This window comes from Nipponia nippon, unplaced genomic scaffold (genome assembly GCF_047370975.1).
Source record: "Nipponia nippon isolate SJK-2023a ecotype South Korea unplaced genomic scaffold, ASM4737097v1 scaffold_35, whole genome shotgun sequence".
Classification (NCBI taxonomy): Eukaryota; Metazoa; Chordata; class Aves; order Pelecaniformes; family Threskiornithidae; genus Nipponia; species Nipponia nippon.
Genome location: NW_028262353.1, coordinates 1,369,547 through 1,392,377, shown reverse-complemented (window position 1 = coordinate 1,392,377; position 22,831 = coordinate 1,369,547). Strand labels below are relative to the sequence as shown.

General features: G+C 61.7%; 1 protein-coding gene across 2 annotated transcripts; it reads left to right on the top strand.

Moving 5' to 3' along the window:
• The first annotated feature begins 10 nt into the window (after positions 1-10).
• On the top strand, positions 11-20,309 carry ASIC1 (acid sensing ion channel subunit 1). 2 transcript variants are annotated; one of them, XM_087771056.1, is made up of 12 exons: positions 11-123; positions 549-943; positions 2,057-2,252; positions 15,736-15,886; positions 16,323-16,450; positions 16,674-16,824; positions 16,916-16,972; positions 17,053-17,206; positions 17,292-17,383; positions 17,645-17,724; positions 17,852-17,956; positions 18,174-20,309. In XM_087771056.1, the coding sequence occupies exons 2-12, from the start codon at positions 579-581 to the stop codon at positions 18,276-18,278; spliced, it is 1,584 nt and encodes a 527-aa protein (XP_087627182.1). In that variant the 5' UTR covers positions 11-123; positions 549-578; the 3' UTR covers positions 18,279-20,309. The 2 variants fall into 2 exon arrangements, with proteins under 2 accessions (XP_087627182.1, XP_087627181.1); XM_087771055.1 differs by lacking the exons at positions 11-123; positions 549-943; positions 2,057-2,252 and adding an exon at positions 14,328-14,951.
• The last annotated feature ends 2,522 nt before the right edge of the window (positions 20,310-22,831 follow it).

Here is a 22,831-nt window from a genome sequence, read left to right as displayed (position 1 = left end):
CCACCCAGCGGCGAGAGGTGGAGGGAGGCTCGTCCCAGCCCCGGCACCCGCGTCGCAGCGGCAGCCGCCGTCGCGGAGCAGAACGAGCCCAGCTCCGGCTGCGGCCGCCGGCCCTGATTCCAGGTTTGCATCCTCGATTCCTTCATCTATTTGTCGATGCGCCGATGCCATTTGGGGAAGGCGGAGGGGGACCGGGGAGGGGGGGCAGGTGGGAGGGGAGGGGTGGATACGGCAGGGTGCTGGGGGGGCACGGCACCCCAGTCCTGCCACAGGATGGGGAGGGCAGAGAGGAGGCGGGAGGGGAGGAAATGCAAGAGGCTGCACCCAAATAATAAAAAAATATATATATATACATGTATGTGTGTGTGTATATATATATATGTATATAGGCTCGGGGGGAAGAGCAGGGCACAGCAAAGCATCTGCCCCATGCGAGGGCTGCCGGGTGCACCCCCAGCATCCCTGCGCGGGGACGCCGCGGGCCGGGCAGCGGCAGCACCCACAAGGCCACCGTGGCACTGAGCACCCACGGGCTCCCTTCTCGGCAGAGTGGCCACCCCGGAGTGCCAGCGCGGACCATGATGGACCTGAAGGTGGACGAGGAGGAGGTGGACAGCGGGCAGCCGGTGAGCATCCAGGCCTTCGCCAGCAGCTCCACCCTCCACGGGCTCTCGCACATCTTCTCGTACGAGCGGCTGTCGCTGAAGCGCGTGGTCTGGGCGCTGTGCTTCATGGGCTCGCTGGCGCTGCTCACCCTCGTCTGCACCAACCGCATCCAGTACTACTTCCTCTACCCCCACGTCACCAAGCTGGACGAGGTGGCGGCCACCAGGCTCACCTTCCCCGCCGTCACCTTCTGCAACCTCAACGAGTTCCGTTTCAGCCGGGTGACCAAGAATGACCTGTACCACGCCGGCGAGCTCCTCGCCCTGCTCAATAACAGGTGGGTGCCGGTGCTTTGAGGTGGCCCCAGGTGACGTCTCCGTGTGCCAGCGCAGGCCACCGCGCGTGGCCCCAGCCACCACACCAGCCCCACACCACGTGGGGCAGTGAGTGCTGGAGAGGTGTGCTCCATGACTGGCGTGGGCAGCATCTCCTTAGTCTCCGTGAGGAAGCAGATCCCGAGTTAGTTCAGCTTTACAGCTGGATGTGGCCACTGTGCGGCAACACCAGCAGCCAAGAGCCGCCAGGTCCCACTACTGCTCCTGGGTATGTGGCTCCCACGCTGAGCTGCCCTGGGTGGATCCAGCACGCGTGGCTCCTGTCCCCAGTGCGCAGCACATGCAGCAAGGCTAGGGCCACCCTGGGGGGCCTGCGGGGCGGATCCAGCATGCATGGCTCCAGCACCATGTCCTGGGTGCCTGCCGCATGCAGCGAGGCTGGGGGTGCCAGCAGGTGAAGCCGCTGAGCATCACCCCTGCACCAGGACCAGAGGTCGGCGCCATTCCTTGGGCCGTGGGACTCTGCGGCGGCAGGGTTCACGGGGAAGCCCCTCGCCCTCCCTCCCCAGCCCATCCCCGCGGCTGTAGTGGCTCCTTGGTGCTGCCAAGCCGCTGCCGTGAGCCTGGTGCCGGCAGCAAGGCGCACTCCCTGCCCGTGCCGTTTGCCAAGGGGCTTCGCCGCTGCCCCCACTCATGCCCTGGGGAGGGGTTTGCAGCCACGAGAGCAGGGGCTGAGACCCAGCACGCTCAGCCCACATACCAGCGAGGCCACCGCCTGCAGCCGTGATGCCACCAAAGGCACAGGGCAGGCGGCTGGGCTGGCCTCAACCAGGGCCGGTGGCACGGGACCGGCTCTGGGCCAAGCGGGATGGGTTTGGTCTGTGGCTGCTGCCCAGCTTTTCCTCCTCGCCCATCCTCCTGCCGCCTCTCGCGTGCCTCTGGGCCACTTTGTGCTGTTGAATGCTCTGAAAATGCCACGTGCAAAGTGCCTGGGACTTTGCCGAGCCCGTGCCGGGGCCAGGGCAGAAGTAGCTCATGCGAAGCCCAAACGGCTTTTGCCAGCGTGAGCAGCCGCCATGGCCAGGCCTGAGATTCTGCCTGCTCTTTCCCCTAAGATACGAGATCCCAGACACCCAGACCGCCGATGAGAAGCAGCTGGAAATCCTGCAGGACAAGGCAAACTTCCGAAACTTCAAGCCCAAACCTTTCAACATGCTGGAGTTTTATGACCGGGCTGGCCACGACATCCGGGAGATGCTGCTGTCCTGCTTCTTCCGCGGGGAGCAATGCACCCCCGAAGACTTCAAAGTGGTGAGTGCCCCCGCGGTCCCGGCCCAATGCCGCGTTTCCCCCGCGCAAGGAGGGTGTTTGCCCGCCTGTAGCCGCTCCTGCCTCCTTTCAGCTTGGAAAGGACTGGCAGCATCTTCATTAAGGGGATGCCAGGGAATGTCGCTGGGTTTTAGAGGTCCAGGTGCTCCCCAGGAACGTGTGTTGCTCGGTGCGGCTGCACGGGGTGCTCCCGCATGGGCAAAGCTCCCCGGGATCACTTGGGCTCTGCAAAGCAAGGTTGTGCATGGTGGGCTGGAAACCTCGCGCTGGAAACTGCTGCACGGTGAGGAGGCACCAGTGGATAAGCAGGGAGAGCTGCGGCGATGGCCGGCGGGGGCCCGAGGGAGCCCCGCAATCCCTTGGGGAAAGCAGGTCGCGGTGGCACGGCACAGCGTTGTGCTCCGCCACGGAGGTTGCGTCTCGCGCTGGTGTACGGATCCAGCGCACAATAAAGCCTTTATCCCCCTGCGGCTGCCTCTCCCCTGTCCAGCTGGGAATTAAACAGTGCCGGCTATTCGGGTGCTGCCTAATAAATTCGGCAGCCGGGGTGGCTGTTCCCGAGCCGGCTCCAGCGTGGAGCGTGCAGCTCTGTGCTGTTCTGGGTCCCCAGCCTTGTCCCCAGCCTAGGGATGTCCCAGTCGCGTCCCACAGCGAGCGAGGACGAAGCCACCGAGCGCACCAAGGCACTGGCTGGGCGTCCGCGGAGCTGCTGCCCAGGTCCCAGCACAATTCGGGTGGTTCTAATCATCTGCATTAAATTCCCTTGACAGGCTCTTTACATAGAGCAGTTCTCTGTTGTCAACCGTCAGGCGTTTTATTTGTTAAATGGAGGCAAGTTGCAGCCCGGAGGGAGCTGGATCCTCTCCAGCCGGGGCTGGCGAGCGGGGCCAGGTCCCAGCCTGCGTGTGGCCACCGGCCGCTTTCAACGCCGGGCTCCTCCCGGCGCACGGTCATGTTTTCTGCGCCGAAGCATCCTCAGGGATCCTCATCCCGGCTCCCTACTTCATTTGTCGGGGTCCAAATACCTTGCTTTCTGCATCCCCTCCGACTGGCAAAAGCAAAATAGACTCGCTGGTTTGTTATTCCTTGCAAGCAGGTTGGGATGATTTAATGGATTTGATTATAAAAAGCTGGCTCTGTGCGGTATTTATGTTGCTCTTTGGATTCCCCTTGCAGCCTTGCACAGGCAGGTCTGTGAGTGGCGGGGCTGGGGCTGGTGCTGCCCGCAGGCAGGGTCCCGGCAGCCGCCCCGTCTTGCTGAGCTGTTTAGGAGACCTTTGCCCCGTCCCCGCGCAGGGGTCCCGGGGCTCGCAGGAGCTTTTAGAGGGCTTTGTTTGACAGGTTCATTCCTGCCGCCTCGCTGCTCCCTCCTCCCAGCTCGGACCGCGTCCACCAGGGCTGAGCCAGGCTCGGTGCTGCTCTGGGCCTGGTGGCACCGGTCAAGGCTGGTGGGTGCTGGGGACCATCACCCAGTGATGCACCATCATCCCCCCAGCCCGCGCCGCCTCGATGGGTGTCCCACCGCCCTGTGCAGGGGCTGCGTTCACTTCTGCATTTCGGGAAGCCCCTTGCACCGTCCAGGCTAGCGGGATGCCCCGAGCGGGTGCTTTCTCAGCCGGCGCTGCCCCTCTCCTCTCGCTGGTGCAGAGGAGATGCTGCATCCGGAGAGGGCCCCTGCCAGGGAGGATTTTTGGGCTGCCCAGACCCCACAGGCTGGGGGGAGCTGCCTGCAGGCAGGCAGGGATGCGTATCAGTCCTCTCCCTGTGCCTGTCCCCTTTGCAGCCATTTAACTTCAGTGCCGTGGCCGGTGGGGAGAGCCGGGGGGCCGATGGGGACAGCTGAGGGGCAAGTGGCCGCCCAGGCGATGCTGGCTGCATGCTGATGCTGGCCGGCGCAGGAGGCGATGGGAAGAGCCGCGGCTCTGCCACCAGCGCCACGGCCCTGCCGCCAGCGCCGCGGCCCTGACACGCCGCGGCTGCCGCGTTATCTGTCCCTGGCAGAAGGGAGGGCTCGGGGGAGATGCGGCGAATGCAAATGAGGGGCTGCCGTAATCAAAATATCCGGGGTGACAATAAGGCAGCAGGAGCTGCCGCCTGCCTGCGTTCCCCCTCGCACTGCCGGACGGTGGGAGAGCATCGCCGGGGGGCAGCCGCAGCAGCCCAGGGACCCCAGTGCTGGGAGCACTGCCCGCGTGCCCCCCATCATGCACCCGCCCAGGAGCATCCCAGGGGAGCTGTGGGCTGGGTCTCAGCACCCCCATCCCAGCACACAGCATCACCCTGCAGCCAGGACAAGATCCCCCGGCACGAGGCTCACGCCGGATGCCATGGGGAAGCCCATCCTGGGATTACATGGGCTTTTCCCACCTCCTCTTTCATCCTGCATCGTCACCAGGCCACATCAGGGGGTCCCTGGCATTGTTCATCCCACTCCGTCTCCACCCACCCTGGCCGGTGCACCACAGGGGCTGGGTGCTCCACAGCAGCAGCCCTGCGCAGGATGCAGGGATGCTCCAGAGGCAGAAGCGGAGCTGACCAGGCTTGAACTCATCCCGTACAGGGGATTGAACCCTCTAAGAAGACCCAGGGGGAAACAGCTGGCCCACCCCTGGCTCTTCGCAGCCCCTCCAGCACCATGGAGGTGCCTGGCATCCACCAAAGCTCCCCCACTGCAGCGGCCCAGGATGGGGAGGAGGACGCACAGGGAAGTGCAGCCATCTCCTCTCCCCGGCCCCAAAATCCTGGCACAATCTTAAAGCCCAGAGGGGCAAACACAAGGCGGAGGGGCAAGTCCTGACCCCCCTCAGGGCACGGCCCTGAGGGACATGGACTGAAGATGTCCCCATCCTCGGGGCTGTGCCCAGAGCCGCACGCTCCCAGGGCCACGCATGGGGTGGGCAGGGGGCGGCCACCCGGTTCCCCTTTGCAGGGACGGAGAAATCGCCCTCGCTGTTGCCTCTGTTTCGGGACTGCGCTCCCCGACGTGCTCATTAGCAGCAGAGATCAATGTCTCACGCTTGCTACTTCATTATTTATAAGTTCGAGCCCTCGCTTCTCTGCAGGAATGCGCGGCCCCAACGGCTCCCAGCTTGCGTTTCCTCTCCCTCCCCACGCTGGCAAAGGGCCCCTGGAGCCCTGCTCATCCCCTGTGGATCTGCTCCTTGCCCAGCAAGGGAAAGGCCCAGGAGTCCTGTCTCTGGGCTCCAAACCCCATTAATTTTCTTTCCATCCCAGGGAAAAAGGAGAAACACGGAGGATAAGCTTCCTCTCCATGCCCCAGTATGGCTCATGGGATGGGAACTGGGGCTGCCCCCTGTAAAACTGGCATTAAACCTCGGGACGGTGTCCCCTGCTCGTGAAGCCCCTTTTCGGGGGTCGGTGCAGCCCGGGGTAATGCGAGCAGCCGTGCCTGCCGTGGTGCAACGTGCATTTGCAGCTTTTCCTTCTCACACCCCGCAAGCCCGTCCCGGGGGAGAGCCACATCCCCAGCTCCTTGTCACTGTCCTGCTTCAGGGCACGGCGGCTGAGCCTGGCATGGGAGCTGGGAGCCCTGGGGCAGAGCGCACGGGACATCCTCGATCAACTGCAGAGGATTAAGACCTCTGGACCATTTCCATGAGGCTCTGGGGCTGAGCTGGCACTAGGGAGAATTGAGTTTGACGTGGAGATCACGCTGCTGCCTTTTGCATTGGATTCTGCATCCGCTGCCCTGGAAATACCGAGTGCATGGAGGAGGAAAAGCAAGGGAGGGAACAGGAAAGGCCTGGAGCAGCCCTGGCAAACCCCGACCACACTCCTCCTCTCCTCCTTCCTCCCATCTCCGGAGCAATGCAGGAGCTGCTGTGATGGAGAACGGATCCAGTGGCATCTTATTGTATCCCATTGCACCCTGCTGAGCCTCCCCACCGCCCTTCTGAACCCCACTGGACCCCACCAGCTCCTGCTGTGCCCCCCCGCACCCCGCTGTGCCCCTGTACCCTGCTAAACCCCAACGCATGCCCCTCTGCACCCCCAAAGCCTCTCTGCACCCCTCTGAACCCCCGCTTAGCCCACCTCGCTCCAGCTGGTGTGCCGTGGGAGTCAGCTCCTGCCACCCCAGGAGCAGCGGGGCTTTTTCCTTTGCAAAATCACCCTCGTGTTGTTCAAACCTGCCCTGTTGTTGGGTGCCGGGGTGCCCTCCAGCACCCATGGGAGCTCGGAGGGAGGGGTGCAATGGGGCACGCTGAGGCTGCTGGTCTCAGGGTGCTGAACCAGGGGATGCTGCTGGTCTCCCTGCTCTACCTCAACCCTCAGCCCCACGGCACCCATGCCCCAGCACCCACCGGCGGACCCAGGCGTCCGGCCCATGGCACCCCATGGCCCCACGTGGAGCTGCGGCAGTCACGAGCCCGGGAGCCCCACGGTGAGCGGAGCTCCCCCGCGGTGCAGCGTTAGTGGATAATCATAGAGCCAGAGTGAAAAGCATCTCCAACACAGCTGGAGAGACCGGGCGCGGGAATTACTGATACCCAGATATTTCCTGGAGCTTTAGACAGCTAATAGACAAACTGCATGGGCCCATCTGGCTCCGGAAAAACAACCTGGGGCCCACGCATGGGCGGCAGGGGCGGCCACTGGCCCCAGACAGCTTCGTCCTCCTGGCTGGGGGCCGGTCCCCCGTGGCACGCCGAGCCCCAGCAGCTCCCACCAGGGTGCCCAACAGAGCCGGCACGTTTACAAATTCTGTAAGACATTCAAGTGATTTATGTAAATCACTTTTTAAAGCGGCACATGAGCTCCTAAATAACTTATAAGCGTTTGAAACTGCTCACATGTACCCGTTGCTTCTGAGCAGCAATTCACCTCTGGCATCCCTGTGGTTCTCCCCGGCGCCTGGCCATCCCCACCTGCATCACCTGCAAGCTCCTGACCGGGCTCACCCTCTGCATCGGCCTCTCTCTGCTGTCGAACAGCAGCATCGTTTGACCCCAGAGGCTGCATCATTTTCCAGACGAACGAAGCAAACCCAGTGGGACACGGGCTGCCTGGTGCAAAATAATCGGAGGTGATGGAGCAGAGGAGCAGCCATGCACGGGACCGCAGCCGTTTGCTGGTGGTGACTCGGCTCTCCCGGGAAGCACGGTGGGTCGGGAGCGCCCCGACACTGTCAGCTCATCTGCAGCTCGGAGACTTTCAAGTATCATGGTATTGTGCTCAAAGCAAATCATCCAGAAAGCAGCCGTGAGCCGTTTAGCCCTCAGGCGTGGAGCAGAGACGCCGGCGAGCGTTGCTCCTCAGCTGCCTCCTTTCCCCAGCTTCATCCAAGCTTTTCCAGACACGGGCACTCGTGGGGCGCAGGCAGGAGGACCGGGGATCCCTCAGCTGCTTGCGGCTTTGCTCACCCCATGCTGCCGCTAACGGGGAGATGGCAACTCTTGTTCAAAGCCAGCAATGCTGTGGCGTGACCCCGGCGCTGTGGCTGCGTGGGAGCAGTGCCACTGAACCCACCGCGATCTTGGCTGAGCTGGCATGGAAGAGGGTCAGGAACAAGCGGGCTGAGGACATCGGCGCTGGGCACGGCATGGTGGGAGGCCAGTGTGTGCCTGTGCCTCACAGCTGCTTCATTAGCAGCTCTGCAACGGGGCAGGTAAATCATTTAGCGCCTCAAACCTCTAAGCACCGAAAAACATCGCTCCCACCCGCCCCGGCAGGCGCAGGAGAGAGAGAAGGACACGCAGGATCAGGCCCAGGGGTCATTTAATCCCTGGCCCTGCCCAGGGGCAACGGCCAGCCCCAGCAGCACGCAGAGCCGTGCCCAGGGCCGCGGTGCACAGCAGCACGCCCCGCAAAGGAGCGCTGCGCGCACCCGGAGGTGCCATGCACGCCCAGAACGCTTTGCACACCCAGATATGCCATGTGCAGCCAGGGGCGTCACGCACACCCAAAGCACTTCGCACGCCCGGAGGTGTCACGCACACCCAAAGCACTTCGCACGCCCGGAGGTGTCACACACACCCGGGAGCACTTTGCACGCCTGGAGGCGTCACGCCAAGAGCTCGGAGTGACTCAGACGCACCCCAGGCCATTCCTGCTCCTCTTGCGGTGCCTTTGCACATAAAAAATCATTAACAAATGAATTATTAATTATTATTAATAAGCTTTACTGGCATCTGTGGCTGCTGGAAGAGATGAGGAGGCTTTCGAGTGCTATCCGGCCACAATGGAGGCAAGGATGTCACGGCTGCGGATGGGGTGCCCTGGGCACGCGTGCCCCACGGACGCCAGCCCCTGTGGGAGCCGCAGGCTGGAAACGCAGCCCTGGACCACCACCAGCATATGGTATTTTTCCAAATTGTTCCCCCTTAACCTCCCTTTGGTCTTTATCTGAGAGCCAGGCTGAGCAGCAGCGAGGCACACGGCGCCTTTGCCCACCGTGGGTATTCCGAAGAATCCCCCCAGGAAACCTCCTGGTGCCGTTTTCCCCCTCTGCCCCCGATACCCAGCAGGGAGAAGCCAGGGCAGGTCCCCGAGCGCGCGGAGCCGCGCAGGAGGCAGAGATCTCCACAGGGAGATCTGGGAAATTAACGGTCTTGCAGCCTTTTGCTTCGGTTTTAATTTATCTGGCTTTTGATAGACTCCTTTGTTTTATCGCCTGCAGAGAGTTTGGCCAGAGCCGGGGCTCTCTAAGCAGCAGGCATCACTGCAATTCCTGCAACAACTGTGACTCAAGAAGCTCCTCATCATCTCAGGCTCTTATTTATTTATACAGGCGCCGACACTTGGATATTATAACCTTTTATTTATTTTTCTGGACTCTTTTTTTTTTTATGCTGTATGGAGGGTTTGGTACATTTGCATCCAGGCTCTTACCGTAAGGACAGAGAGGGGGCACAGGACAGCAGGGTGCTTCCCACTCACCCCCTGATTTATCAGGGATTTTAAGCCCCCTGTGCTTTGCTCTCCCAGCAGCCCCGTGGCCAGCAAAGCGAGAGGGGGACTCATCCAGAGCAGCTGCGCGCCGGGGCTGCGTAACCTCCCTGCTTGGATTAGATTAGATTTGAAAACCGTGATGTGTGCAGAGCCAGAGCAAGCAAACATAGCAAGAAAACCAGATAGGAATACAATTTTTTTTTCCCCACCAATAAAACCATCGGCTTGAATCTGCTTGCATGAACTATTAAGCAATTGTGAAGGATGTCAGAAAAAATTGCAACCTGCTTATGGGTAATTCGTGATCAGCAGGAACCACTGAAAGGCATTGGGATAAGTGTCCACACAGAATAATCCCAGCCGCCTGGGAATTCGCAGCACCTCAGCAGCATCCTCCGCATCCCAGCGGGGCAGGAGCCGGCGCGGTCCCGGTGACCCCTCCGTGCCACAACGGGACACCACCAGCGGTTAAATCACCCAGAAAGCTCTCAGCATTACAAACCGTTTCAATTATAGGAGCATAAATAGATCCCAGCAAGAAGGATAAGGTGGTCGTGGGAGCCATCACAGCGGCTGCACGGCAAAGGGCCCAGCTGCAGGTGCGCACGCGACCGCCCGCAGAGCTGCGGGGGTCCCGGCTGAGCCCCCCGGAGACCCCAAGCCAGCAGGGCTGCGGGTGGCCTCCGTGCTCGGGACAGCAGCCCTGGCACCCGGCTGGGCTGGCTAGGAAGCGCTCAGCAGCACTGGCCCAGCTGGGAAGCTTTAAAAGATTAATGGAGTTTAAATGGAAGCGTTTGGAGAGGAGATAAGGCTCATCTGATATGAAATCATATGGAACAACGGGAGCCAGGGAGGCCCCGGGTCCATAATGAAGTCCACTTAGCGCATTACTCACCATAATGTGCTTTTTATTAAAGTCCTGTGCTGCAGATGCTGGGTCTGCAGCCAATAACCCAGGGCAGGGTGGCACAGGGACCCGGAGCACCCTGAGCCCTGCCACCAAAAGCAGCCGGGACGGAGGGCGCCAGCCCTGCCTGGTCCCAAAACGGGACCTTTGGTTTCCCGTCCCCCGTGCGAGCCAGGGACGAGGCTCCCGCATCACCCAGCGCCGCAGCATCACCGGTCCCCGCAGCTGGGGCTGGGCTGCCTGGGCCCGCGGGGACGGGGTGGAGAGGAGGCGGAGGTGGGGAATAATACAGAGGAAAAACTCCTTTTTAATCATCAATTTTTCTGCATTAGAATGTGACATGCTAATCCACTGTGAAGCGTCTAATCTGGGGGATAAAGGGCCGGATAACACAAGCTTGGCCCGGCGTGGCTGGCGGAGTGAGCAGAGGCAAGGTGGCAGCATCTGATAAGGGGCGGCAGGATTAGTCCCGGCTGCCCGGGCAATCCCACCTTGCTTGGCTGCCCCGACTCTGCCTCTCGCTGGGGTCGGGGAGGGGATCTGCAGCCGAGGAGCCATCCCAAAGCGGCTCATCCTGCCCAGAGCAGGAACGGAGGCACCGCGGGCGCCGCCACCACCATCTTGGCAGCTCTGGGAGCTACAAAGCACCTTCATGGTCCAAGGCACATCGCAAACCTGATTTTTTTCCCGCCTCCAGCACAATGCACCCGGCTGCATCACAAGAGCAGGGCAGCCTAGCTGCCCCATCAAATATCCATCCCCCAAATCCTGCTCCTGGCCGCGGTGGGGTCACACCCCATCTCATCCCTTCCCACCGGTCAGCTCCAGCCTCCGGACACCCCCAGGGACGGTGGCAGCTCGGCCCCGGCTCAGCCGGTCCTTGGCAGGGACGGGCAGTGCCCCGTTACAAAACCGAGTGGGTCCAGCTCCCGGGTCGCTTTCTGCGACGCCTCCCCGGGGCCGGGCTGCCGCTTGCAGGCCTGGGATAACAGAGCTTGCAATGTTGTTTTCTCCTCGCCTCCTCGGGGATTGGTTTCTCTCTATGAATAACTCCATCCCAGCTTTGATCTCCTCTGCCATTAAAGCGTGACAGGCTGTGAAATGTGCTGTTGCTGCCGTCAAATCCCCCTCCCGCTTTCCCCCCCCCGCCACCTCCATGCTCCCCCGCTCCGGGGAACCTCCTTTCCCAGCCCGTGAGGAGCTGCAAAGCAGCGAGCGGGGCCGAACCGCCCCAGGACAGTGGCCAAACGCCATGCCAGAGCCAGGGAAAAACAGGCTCCTTCCACCATCCCGCGTCCCTCGCTGCAGCAGGGAGGAGGGCATCGAGCATCCCCGGGCCCCAGCGGTGGGTCGGGGTGTGGCGGCATCATCCCAGCACGCGCCGCCACGGGGGCTGATGTCACGGCTAATTATAGCATCCCCCATCCCTCTCCCCCGCCAAAGCTTTACCTGAGAGAGGGTAAAAATAACTCCCGGCGAGGGAGGAGCTGGAACGAGCCCAAGGACTCCTCCAGCACCTCCAAAACTTGCACAAACCGGGACGGCACCACCCTGCCTGCAGCACGGGGACACAGCCACAGTTCATCCCCAGTCATGGGGTGAGGACACGCTCCCCCAAGTGCCGGTGCCACCGTGCTCCTGGCTGTGGCCGTCCCCAGTCACCTTCACCCCAGCTCGAGTGTCAGCCCTGGGACAGGCGGTGGTAACCAGAGCCGGGGCAGCGCTCGTCCTCACCGCCCCGCACGGCTGCTGGGAACCGGCCCCGGCACTCTCTGCAAGCTGTTTAAGCTGAGCGAGGCAGGTTAATGGCCCCAGCCGATGATGGAGTGTTTTCATTACAACATCTCCCTCTCCCTGCTGTAATTGCTCCCAAGAAGACACATTAAACCTCCCCACGCCATGGGATCGGATCAGCCCCTCGCTCACACCATCAGGGACCATCCCACAGGGCCCCAGGCAGCACCGCTCACCTGCCGGTGCCCTGCCAGGGCTAAACAACCCCCTCCAGCCTTCTCTTCCATTTTCCTTCTCCTCTCCCTCCTACAGATGTTGCACAGAAACTCCCTGTCCCAGAGCTGGGGAGCACCAGAAATCCCCCCCCGACCTCAGCCAGCTCGTACCTGCTCGCTCCCTGCCAAAAGCATCCTCTAGTGCCAGTCTGGGATCTGCCCAGCTTGCTCCCAGCTTGCTCCCACAGGGCTGAGCCAGCCCAGTGCCCCACAGCCCCCTCCCAGGTGATAGCCCAGCCCTGCCCCGGTGCAGCTGCAGCTCATCTCCATCAAAGGGCCGGGATGGGGACCTGCTCCCCAGGGCACGGTGGCTCCCAGCCACCCTCGGCCTCCCTGGCCCCATTTCCCAGGATGAGTTTCCAGCTCGCACTCTCTGGGTCGCTCCCAAAAGGTGCGACCTTGCTCTTGGCTTTATGGAATTTCATCCTGTGGCTCTGGCGCTCGTCCCCAAGGTCACCCCCCTTTCGCCCAGGTGCTGACAGCATCGCCAGCTTTGTGGCAACCGCCAGCATCCCTCTTACGCAAGGGCCCTATTGGGAATATTGAGCTTGGGGAGCTCCAGGACGGCCCCTCGAGGGACGACCCGCTGCCACAGCATTGGCCATCCTCGTGGCTGAGCCTGCTCTGGGAGGGATCCCCAGTGCACGCCCTGCCCGTTACACTGGTGCCACTTGCTCGGGAAGAGCAGATAACTTTGCACTGGTATCAGATCAGATTTGTACAAGTTTTCTGGTTGCATTTGTTCGCCCAGTTTGGTGGTGCCCATGTCCGCGAGCCGGGATGTGCTCAGGGACCGGGGGCCCTGCAGGGCGTGGAGGGAAGGAGGCACAGCAGCTGAATCGGCAGGCTGGGGCATGCTCATCGCACCCGGGCATCGCTCAAAACCCCCCATCCAGCTCTTGTGCACCAAAGTGCTGCCGTATTTAGATGCTCCCCTTTCCCTTGGGCCGGCGATGGCGGCTGCGGTGCTGGGATGGGGCTGGAGATTGCTCTGTGGTCGCATCGGATGCTTTTATGAAGTGCTGAGTGCAGGAAAAAAGCAAACCGCAAGAAGGGGCTGTGCTCCTGCAGGGCTGCAGGGCTGCAGGGCTGCAGGGAGGAGACGCCTTTGCTCCCAGCAGCCAGCCTGGCCGCCAGCTCCATCCCACCACCCCGCGTCAGGGCTGCCTCCAGGACCCCCAGCCCCAGCCGGCTCAGCTGCACAGGGCCTGGCCGCCGGCCCCCGGGGCAAGCGGTGGCTCCCCGTGCCCCGGTGATGCACCGTGCACTGGCTGGGCTCTGCAGGAGGAATCGTCACCTGAACCACGGCAGCACCCAAATCCTGCCAAAACCAGCCCTGGCTTGGAGGAGGACGGACCTCACACTGCTTGGGACATCTTGGCTTGGGACATCGCCTTCGCTGGGTGCTCCCGTGCACACACCGCTGCCCGGCGGCACGGGGAGATGAGCCCGCAGGAACGGCTGCTGCCAGGGCAGGATGAGCACCGCCAGAGCTTGGGGACACCACAGCATCCTTCCACCCTCGCTGGCACCACCCGGGCGGGCGCTGCAGCAGGACAGCGTCACAGGCGTTTTGGGGAAACCTCTGGCTCCAGCTGCCCTGATAAAGAGCCCAGAGAGCCCGGCATATGGCGGCTTCGGAAACAGCCTGGCACCCGGCGGGGAGGGCCTGGCTGGAGCAGCCGGTCGGGCTGCCAGGGCCGTGCTGCCCCGTGGTGAGGATGGAGGATGCGGTGTGGGTACGCAGCACGCCGGGAGCCTGCGCGCACACCCATGCACACCCGTGTTCGCCGGAGCTGGCCGCCCCGCAGGCCCCCCAGGCAGCACCGGGATCTCCCAATGCGTCGGTGCTTCTGGAGCTGGCGACATCTCTGCTCCGTCCTGCCAGCCGCAGCCGGCCGGTCCCGGGGGACCTGGGGAGCCCGCAGAACCGCCTCTCGCTCCTCCTCTCCTCCTCCCTGCTCCTGATATACCCTCCTCTCTCCGTCCCCTCTGAGCATCCCTCTGCTCCTCTCCCTCACTCCCGCTTGCCTCTCGCTCCTTTTCCCTTCTCCATTTCTCTTCTCTGAACTCGCCCCTTTCTCCTTCCCTGCTCTCCCCCAGCCCCTCTCCCCCACACCCTGAGGAACCGACCCACCATCAAAGACGCCCAGGCTGTGGCAGGGCGGGGGCCAGGGCCCCCACGCCAGAGCCGGGGCCTCCACGCTGCCGCTGGGACCCCCCCGCCGGACAATGCCTCTCCAGATATTCTGCACCGTCTCCTTCTCCAGTGAGGAAGGACCAAGAGACGCCGCAGCCACCGGGAGGGGAGAGGATGGAGCGGACGAGTTCCTGTACGGGCAGGAGGAGGATGAAGAGGAGGAGGAGGACGCGGGGGCAGCCACAGACTTCGTGGCCTTTGCCAGCAGCTGCACGCTGCACGGGCTGAGCCACATCTTCGTGGAGGGCAGCCTGGGCGCTCGGCAGGCACTCTGGGCGCTGGCCTTCCTCCTCTCCCTCTCCGTCTTCCTCTACCAGGTGGCCGACCGCATCGTCTACTACCTGGAGTACCACCACGTCACGCTGCTCAGCGAGGAGGAAAGCCCCGAGATGACCTTCCCCGCCATCACTTTCTGCAACATCAACCGTGTGCGGGTCTCGCAGCTCAGCCACGAGGACCTGCTCTACCTGGCCCCCCTGGTCAACTACGAGCCTGGGATGGAGCTGGGCTTTGCCCCGGCCCAGCCCGACCCCGGGGATGAGGACGAACCCCTAAATTTGTACAGGTTTTTTAACCGCACTTGCCACCAGCTGGAGGACATGCTGCTGAGCTGCAGCTACCGGGGCGAGCAGTGCGGCCCCAGTGACTTCGTGGCGGTGAGTAGCCCCAGGGCGGCCAGGCACGGGGAGCAGCTCCGGCCAGCATCGTGTCGGATCAGGCACAGCGGGCGATGCTGCCCTTGACAGCTCACTCAGGGACAGGCTGATATTTCAGCCCTGTCCGCCGGCACCTGGGTGTCTCGCTGGAGCTGGGGACGGCGCCGGCTGCGGAGACCCGCTGGTGGGACACGGAGAGCAGTCCCAGGGCTGTGCTTGCAGAGGAGGTGCTTGGCACCTCCATCCCAGCATCACCACCGCCCGTGGGGCACCGTGCGGTCTGCAGCCCACTGGCCTCACCTGCCCCTTGCCCGGACTGGCAGCAGCTCAGCGGCATGGGGACATGCCGTCTGCCGGAGGCGAGAGCTGGAACGGCCGAGGAGGGACGGGGGGGTTCAGGATCCCGTCCAGGCCCGTCCTCTGCAGGGACGGAGGAGGGCTTGGAGGAGGCACTGGTGCAGGTGTAGGGCTGAGTGCCGCCGTCTCAGGGAGCTGGAGCTGCCGTGGGGTCTGTGGGGTCGAGGTGCTGTAAATCTGCAGATTGTGTGCTCCGCGTCCCTGCCACCCCTGTGCCTTGGTGGGGAACGTCTCCTCCTCTACCGGGGCAAAGACGGGCAGTTCCAACAGTGAAAGAGACCAGGAGCCTGGGTGGGATCGCACCCCCAGGCTGCGGACGGCTGTGTTTCGGGGCTGGTGATGCCGTCCTGGCTCCATGCTGTGGTGCCAGCAGCAGTTTGGTGCTGGCAGAGGGGCCCCAGCCTCAGCCCCATGTCCTCTCCTGCAGGTCTTCACCCGCTATGGGAAGTGCTACACCTTCAACGCGGGGCAGGACGGGAAGCCCCGGCTCATCACCATGAAGGGGGGCACCGGCAACGGCCTGGAGATCATGCTGGACATTCAGCAGGACGAGTACCTGCCAGTCTGGGGGGAAACAGGTAACCCACTGCCCCAGCGGCTCTGCCAGCAGGTCCGCTCGGTCACTGGCAGCTCCCGGGGTGCTTCCCAGCCCCTTCCCAGCTCCCCACCCCACAGGTCCACATCCTTCAGGCTCTGTTCTCTTCCCTCCTTCCATTTCTCATCACTTTGGGTTCTTTTCTTTCCTTTTTCCTCCTTGTCTTTGCTCTTCGCCATGGCAACTCCCCATCGGTTTAAACAAGCAGCCATCACTTGTTTATAAATAGAGGCAAACACTTTCCCTGCTGCTCTCCCCGGGTGCTGGAGCAGGAGGGTCAGAGGCGGAGGGGACAAGGACGTGGTGTAGCAAACAGACGGACGGATGGATGGACACGTGAACGAATGAATTTGCCCAGGGGAAGGGTGGGAGACAGGAGAAGTTTTGGTCCCTGCTTACCCCGCTTCTCTCTGCCGCAGACGAGACCTCGTTCGAAGCCGGGATCAAGGTGCAGATCCACAGCCAGGACGAGCCCCCGCTGATCGACCAGCTGGGCTTCGGGGTGGCACCCGGCTTCCAGACCTTCGTGTCCTGCCAGGAGCAGCGGGTAGGGACTGGGGGGGTCTGGGATGCTCCCTCCCACCCCGCGCTGTGGGCTAGACCTGCTGTGGGACGCTGAGCCTCCTCCCCGTGCCCCTGTCCCCTGTCCCCATGTCGGAGGGAGAGGGGCACCCGGTCCTGGGGACCGATGCGGCGAGGGTGTCTGTCCCCCTGCCATGCTGGGGGCTGGTGGGCTTCTCTCCTCACTCCTGGCTTCTGCCCCCTCCCAGCTCATCTACCTGCCGCCTCCCTGGGGCGACTGCAAGGCCGTGGCAGGCGACTCGGAGTTTTACGACACCTACAGCATCACCGCCTGCCGCATCGACTGCGAGACCCGCTACCTGGTGGAGAACTGCAACTGCCGCATGGTGCACATGCCAGGTGAGCCCCGCGCGCGGCAGGTTCTGGCCCCCGCCGCGCTCAGGCTGCCGGCGCGGTCCCACCGGGAAAATCTGCTTTCTCTCTCCTCCAGGCGATGCCCCTTACTGCACCCCGGAGCAGTACAAGGAGTGTGCGGATCCGGCCCTAGGTGAGGCTGCCTGGCCCTGTGGGACTGAGCCGTGGGTGTTGGGTTTCTCCATCTCTCCATCTCCCTCTCTCCCTGCCCAGATTTCCTGGTGGAGAAGGACAACGAGTACTGCGTCTGCGAGATGCCCTGCAACGTCACCCGCTACGGCAAAGAGCTCTCCATGGTGAAGATCCCCAGCAAGGCCTCCGCCAAGTACCTGGCCAAGAAGTACAACAAGTCGGAGCAGTACATCGGGTAACGTGTTGTGGCCACGGCGGTGGGGTGGCACCTTGTCCCCCCATCCCAAATCGCAGCCTGACGTCGCTTATGTCCTGCACAGGGAGAACATCCTGGTGCTGGATATCTTCTTTGAAGCCCTGAACTATGAGACGATCGAGCAGAAGAAGGCGTACGAGGTGGCCGGCTTGCTGGGTGAGTGGTGGTGGCTGTGCCGGGGGCCCTGCGGCAGCACCCAGCCGGCATCCTCCAACAAGGTGGTCTCACGTTGGCTCCGTGCACCATGGCCCTGTTCCCGAGGCACCGGGATGCGCCGACAGCATGGATGCAGAGCGGGGCACCCACTGCCATGGCCAGGCACCAGTCACAGCAGTGACGAGTTCTGCCCTTGCTCTGCTCCCTCTGCCACCGGACACCGGACTCGTGCCACCCTGATGACCTCCTTCTCCTCTGCAGGTGACATTGGAGGGCAGATGGGGCTGTTCATTGGGGCCAGTATCCTCACAGTACTCGAGCTGTTCGACTACGCCTACGAGGTGAGTGGCTCTGCCATCCCACGGCTGCCAGGGGTCCCAGGTTATCCTGGAACACTGACATGCTCGTGTGGGACATGGGGAAGAGCTGCCCACGAGCCCCCACGGTACTGAAATCTGGCTCTCGCAGGTGATAAAGCACCGGCTGTGCCGGCGGGGCAAGTGCCGCAAGAACCACAAGAGGAACAACACAGACAAGGGCGTCGCGCTGAGCATGGACGACGTGAAACGCCACGTAAGTGCTGGGCAAGCCACGGGAGCTGCTGGTCCCCTCCTGCAGCTCGGAGGCTGCCCCAGAAGTGTCGTGGGGTGGGGGGTCACCGTTTTGGGGAGTGCTTGGGAAAGGAGCAGAGGCACCAGGCAGAGATGCTGTGGGGAGATGGGACGCGCTCTCTGCGGCGGTCTGGGTGAAACCAGTGACCCCAGTGTCCCGGCCATCCTCTGCCCTGCAGAATCCCTGTGAAAGCATACGGGGCCACCCGGCAGGCATGACGTACGCAGCCAACATCCTACCTCATCACCCGGCCCGGGGCACCTTTGAGGACTTCACCTGCTAACCGACGTCTGGATGTACAACCTGAGCTACCAAAGCCCTCCGGAGAGCTGCCCTTCTCCCTGTGAGCGCCAGCGGAGAGACACATCTAGGGGACCTTGCTCCTCGCCACGGTGGGATACGGACAAGAGCGACGGCCTCAGATTTCAGGGCAGGCAGTCGGGTCTGGTCACGCTCGAACCCGGTGCGCAGCCCCCGTGGCAGCTGCTCCGTGCCTGCCCCGCTAGTTCAGAGACTCGAGGACGCTCCAGCCCGGCCATCCTCGCGGCGCGGGGAGCGACACGCACAGCGGGCTGGGGCACGGGCCTGCCCCGTCTCCTCCCCTCGGCTCCCCTCAGCCTTTTTAACTAGAAACCCAGAAGCCAAGAAGAAGCAGCCATTTGGCCGCAGAGTCTCCATCCACAGCCCTGTCCGTCTGTCCGTCCATTGTCTCCATGCCCATCCTGCTCCAACGCCTTGGCCAGCGCTTGCTGGGACCCCTGTGTCCGGCAGGAGGGATCATTGAGGAGCCCCACGGCGTGCCCGGCAGGCACGGCAGCGGGTTCGGCAGTCCCAGAAGAGCCGCGCTGTCCCCTGGGACTGTGGTGGCCCGTGGCCCACCCTCGCCTGGACACTCTTGGCCACTCCATGCGCATGAAGATGGGGCAACTCCACCTCTCCAAAACGTCTTCCTCGGCACCCTGCCCCAGGGACGGTGGTGCCCAGCCACCGAGCTCGCTGGCCGGCCACGAGCACCCAAGGGGACTCGGCCAGGGGGTGCCACCTCGGCACTGAAGACCCCGCCGCCCGGGCACTCTCCCTTGGCCTCATCGGGTCGAGCGATGGTGTGGTCTCCCTGCCCGTCTCTCCTGGGCTCTGCGCAGCCTGGCCAGCGCCAGCCCTGCCCCGCAGTCCCTCCTGTCCCCAGGGAACCTGGGGCTACCCCGTGCGGCCCCCAAAACCAGCCATCCTCGGGGAGAAAGGCGGAAGGAAAACTCCTGGCCCCCATTTCAGCTGCAGCCACCGGCCCGGCTCGGCCAGGGGCACCACAAGTGACAGCCCCTTGGCACCGCTTTGGCCAGGCGGGCAGAGGAGCCCCAACACCAAAAGGGTTCCTAGGTTGAGGGACGCCCCATGGCACAGGGTGCTCTGGTCCACGGGACCGCAGGCTCCCACCCCGCTGAACAGCAGCTGCCCCCGGGCACCGCCAGCCCTGGGCGTCCTCGGGGCGCCTGCCGGCTCGCTGCCCCGGGACCGCCGCTGCTCCTCCCGTCACTGCCCGCTCCCCGGCACGCAGAGACCAGCCCTGGCAGCCGGGCCCGGCCGTCCGGCACTGGCCGAGTCTCTGCTCCCCGGGCCTGCAAGCGCACCGCCATTTCGCTCGAGGGCCAGTGGAAATTGGCCTCCCCCAGCCCCTGCCAGCCCCCAGGCCCCACACATCGAGCAAGAGCCCTCCCAGGGCTGAAGTGCTACTTATCTTTAAAGCTTTTGCAATAAGTCTTTTTAGTAATTATTATTTCTAAACTGCAGTTTTGTTTTTATTATTGTCATTGTTATTATTATTTGCTTCCTGACCAAAATTAGGAACTGGGGGTCAGTCCTTTGTATCCAGCGATCGCCCAAAGATGACGGGTCAGCCACATCCATAAATTTTCTTATGGATTTTTCCTAATGTTTCATTGCGTTTCATTTATTTATTTTCTTTCTTTCTCTTTCCCATTAAAGCTTTTAAAGATGGGGCTGGGATTTGACCTTGACGCTCACCTGTTGAAGCATACACTTTTTCGTTCGTTTCTATTATGTCATCTGCATTTTATATTTCTTATATATAATATATATGACTATATATATATGTGTACATATATATATATCTCTATATATGCATCATATCAGTGTAGATACCCATCTAGTAGCATTTAGGCATTGTTCTTGTGCTATTTTTTTTTTCTGTTACTGATCTCTGAATGCCTTCAAGTGTATAAAGTGTTGAATTCTCTCTGGTATCTGTACTATGTACACACATTTTCATAGGAAGCACAATAAGATGACAGATGCATTGTACATCAATACCTGCTACTCTTAACGATGATATAAAGAATGATATAACTCCTGAACACTGAGCCTTTCTCTCTTGCCGAGCTGCTGCAAACGCTCCCCGAGGAGGCAGGTGGGGACGGCATCATCCCAGGGCGCTCTTGAAGGCAGCACTGAAATCCTGGAGCCAAGACCAAAAGGAAGGGAGAGGATAAAGCTTTGGTCCAGGCTTCCAGTGCTGTCTTTAAACACGCACATGAATACCAGCACCATCAGAGCCGGTGTGGAACAGAGTCCCATTAACGTCCCCCTGCTCAGCGCTGCACTAAGGCGGCTGCTCCGGGTACCCGAGCTCCAGCATCGCTGCCTGGTCCCGCGCTGCCACGTGAACGCGCCCCGAGGGACCCTTAGGACTGGAGGATGGGAACTGACTTTTGCTCTCGAGCAGGGGGAGGAGAATTAACATATGCACAGCTGCTAATCTTTGACAACTCTAACACTTCTGTGGTTTGGGACAGACACCTGAGATTCAGCAGAAATGAGTCACCGGCTTGAATAGCACCTGGGTTTAATTTAACCAAGTTAGTAGCAGTTGTAGCACCAGCCATATGTAAACACGCTTCTTGTCCTAAAAATTTCCAGCTACAAAGAGCAAAAGTAACATGCCAGATCCAACACTGGGCATCCAAAAAAGCCCTCAGGACCCCATGGAGACTGAATAATAGCGAGTGGGCAGTGGGCAGGGAATACTGAAATGCCAAACTCCCCCGGTCACTTGGCTCTGCCCATGGCCCTGTTGCTCCTGGAAATGGCAGATGGGTGTTTTGCATTTAAACTGGCATGGTCTTACTGCTATTCTGGTCCTTCTCTGCCAGAGCTGGTGCTGCAAAGGCCACAGGGTGGGCTTTGAATAGGAACAAGATAATATAGCTAAGCCCAGAAGGGAGTTAATGAACCTAAATTAATTGCAGCCAGCCCCTGTGAGTAGCCAGAGCAGCTGACCATGCCTGCTCCCTGCACAGCGGCATTCGCAGCGGCTCCTGTTGCAGGGGGCAGGCGCTGACCCTGTCTCTGCAAGCTGTAATCTCTTCCACAGCTCCCCATTAACCTGCTGGGCTGTGCTGGGAGCAGGTCACCCCATCCATCTGTCACAGCCTCGCGCTGCATAGGCGCATCCCCAGCCCCAGCACGGCGGTCTGAGGTTTCTGCTGCCGCCGGACATGATGTCTGGGAGCCGCAGCCTGGAACGGCCGCGCAGAGGAGGCGCCTGGACCCCAAAGGCAGCACAGCCGATGCAATTCCCAGGGGCGTACGGCGAGTAGCCAGCCAGGACACCAACGTGAGCAGCTCTCAGATGCGAATTGGAAAAGCTGCATATTTTCAGACTCAAGGCTCTACCGTGCACGCGATCCGTGCACGGCGGGGCAGGGTACGCGGGCCGGGGAGCTCCAGCGTCCTCGGGATTACGGCACGGCTGGGCACGCTGTGCGTAGGCTGCACGGGGCTGGCAGCCTGCAAGGTGTGCGGTGCAGGCAGCGTGTGTGCATCCACGTCTGTCACTCGGTGGTGCGAGACTCATGCTGGGCACAAGACAAGGAGTTAATTACATTTCACGGGAAGCATCTCTGATGATCCACGCGAGGACAGGGTGTGACACACCTAGGCCCGAGATGCTGGGAAGCACCTGCTTGCACGCCGCTGTGTTTACCTTGCGGATTGTGTGGCTGCTGAAACCCTACAGAGCAAGGATTAATCATGCAACACGCATATAACCACGGCAGAGATAGCATCACCTCTTCTCCTCCCTGGCAATAATTCCCAGTTACCACTTGCTCACTGCTAAAGCTGCCAGCAGAAACAGGCGCTGAGACATAATTACCCAGTCCTGGATGCTGTTCGGCTGCCTGGAGCCAGAGCCGTACCGGCTGGGGAAGAAGGTTTTGGAGGCACTGCCTCGCGCCAGCAGGTGCAGTAAAGCGAAGGTGCACGGGGTAACATTTTGCAAACCATTTCCACTGGGAGGAGCGAACCAACCAAACCCTCAGGGCAGAGGAAAGGAGAAAGGACAAGTGTAAGGAGGTGCTGAGCCAAGGAAGCCGGGGTTATTTTATCCCTGTGTTTCTTATAAAATGCAGCTGATACCAGGGGACAAAGAGGACTGGTCAGAGACCACCCCTGGGGACAGAGGGCCGGGGTTGCTCCCAGCTCGGCTCATGCAGCGTGGGGTCTCTCAGGACCCTGCAGCTCACCTGCTCCCTGTGCCGAGCTGAGCAGCTCTCCGAGTCTCACTTCCCTCTCTCCACTTCCCAGGTTAGTCCTTGCTTTCTCTCACTCCCATCCCGCCTCCCTCTGTGTGTCCCTCCCAGGAGGGCCAGGCAGCTTTCCAGCCTGCCCAAAAGGCTCCTGCCAGGCTTCAAGTCTCAGTCAAAGTTGCATCTGAACAATACGGAGCAGATAAGTTCCACTGCTTTTCCTCCCCATGAATATTTCATAAGGCTGCTGGGCGCCAAGCCTGTCGGTGGTGGCATTAAATTAACTGCACGG

What these genes read in the sequence shown, in the direction of transcription:
- ASIC1 (XM_087771055.1), top strand. Translation starts at nt 14,328, where the DNA reads ATGCCTCTCCAGATATTCTGCACCGTCTCCTTCTCCAGTGAGGAAGGA. An exon ending in CCGCATGGTGCACATGCCAG is followed by an intron (nt 16,825 to 16,915) that starts GTGAGCCCCGCG and finishes TCTCTCCTCCAG; the next exon opens with GCGATGCCCCTTACTGCACC. An exon ending in CGAGGTGGCCGGCTTGCTGG is followed by an intron (nt 17,384 to 17,644) that starts GTGAGTGGTGGT and finishes TCTCCTCTGCAG; the next exon opens with GTGACATTGGAGGGCAGATG.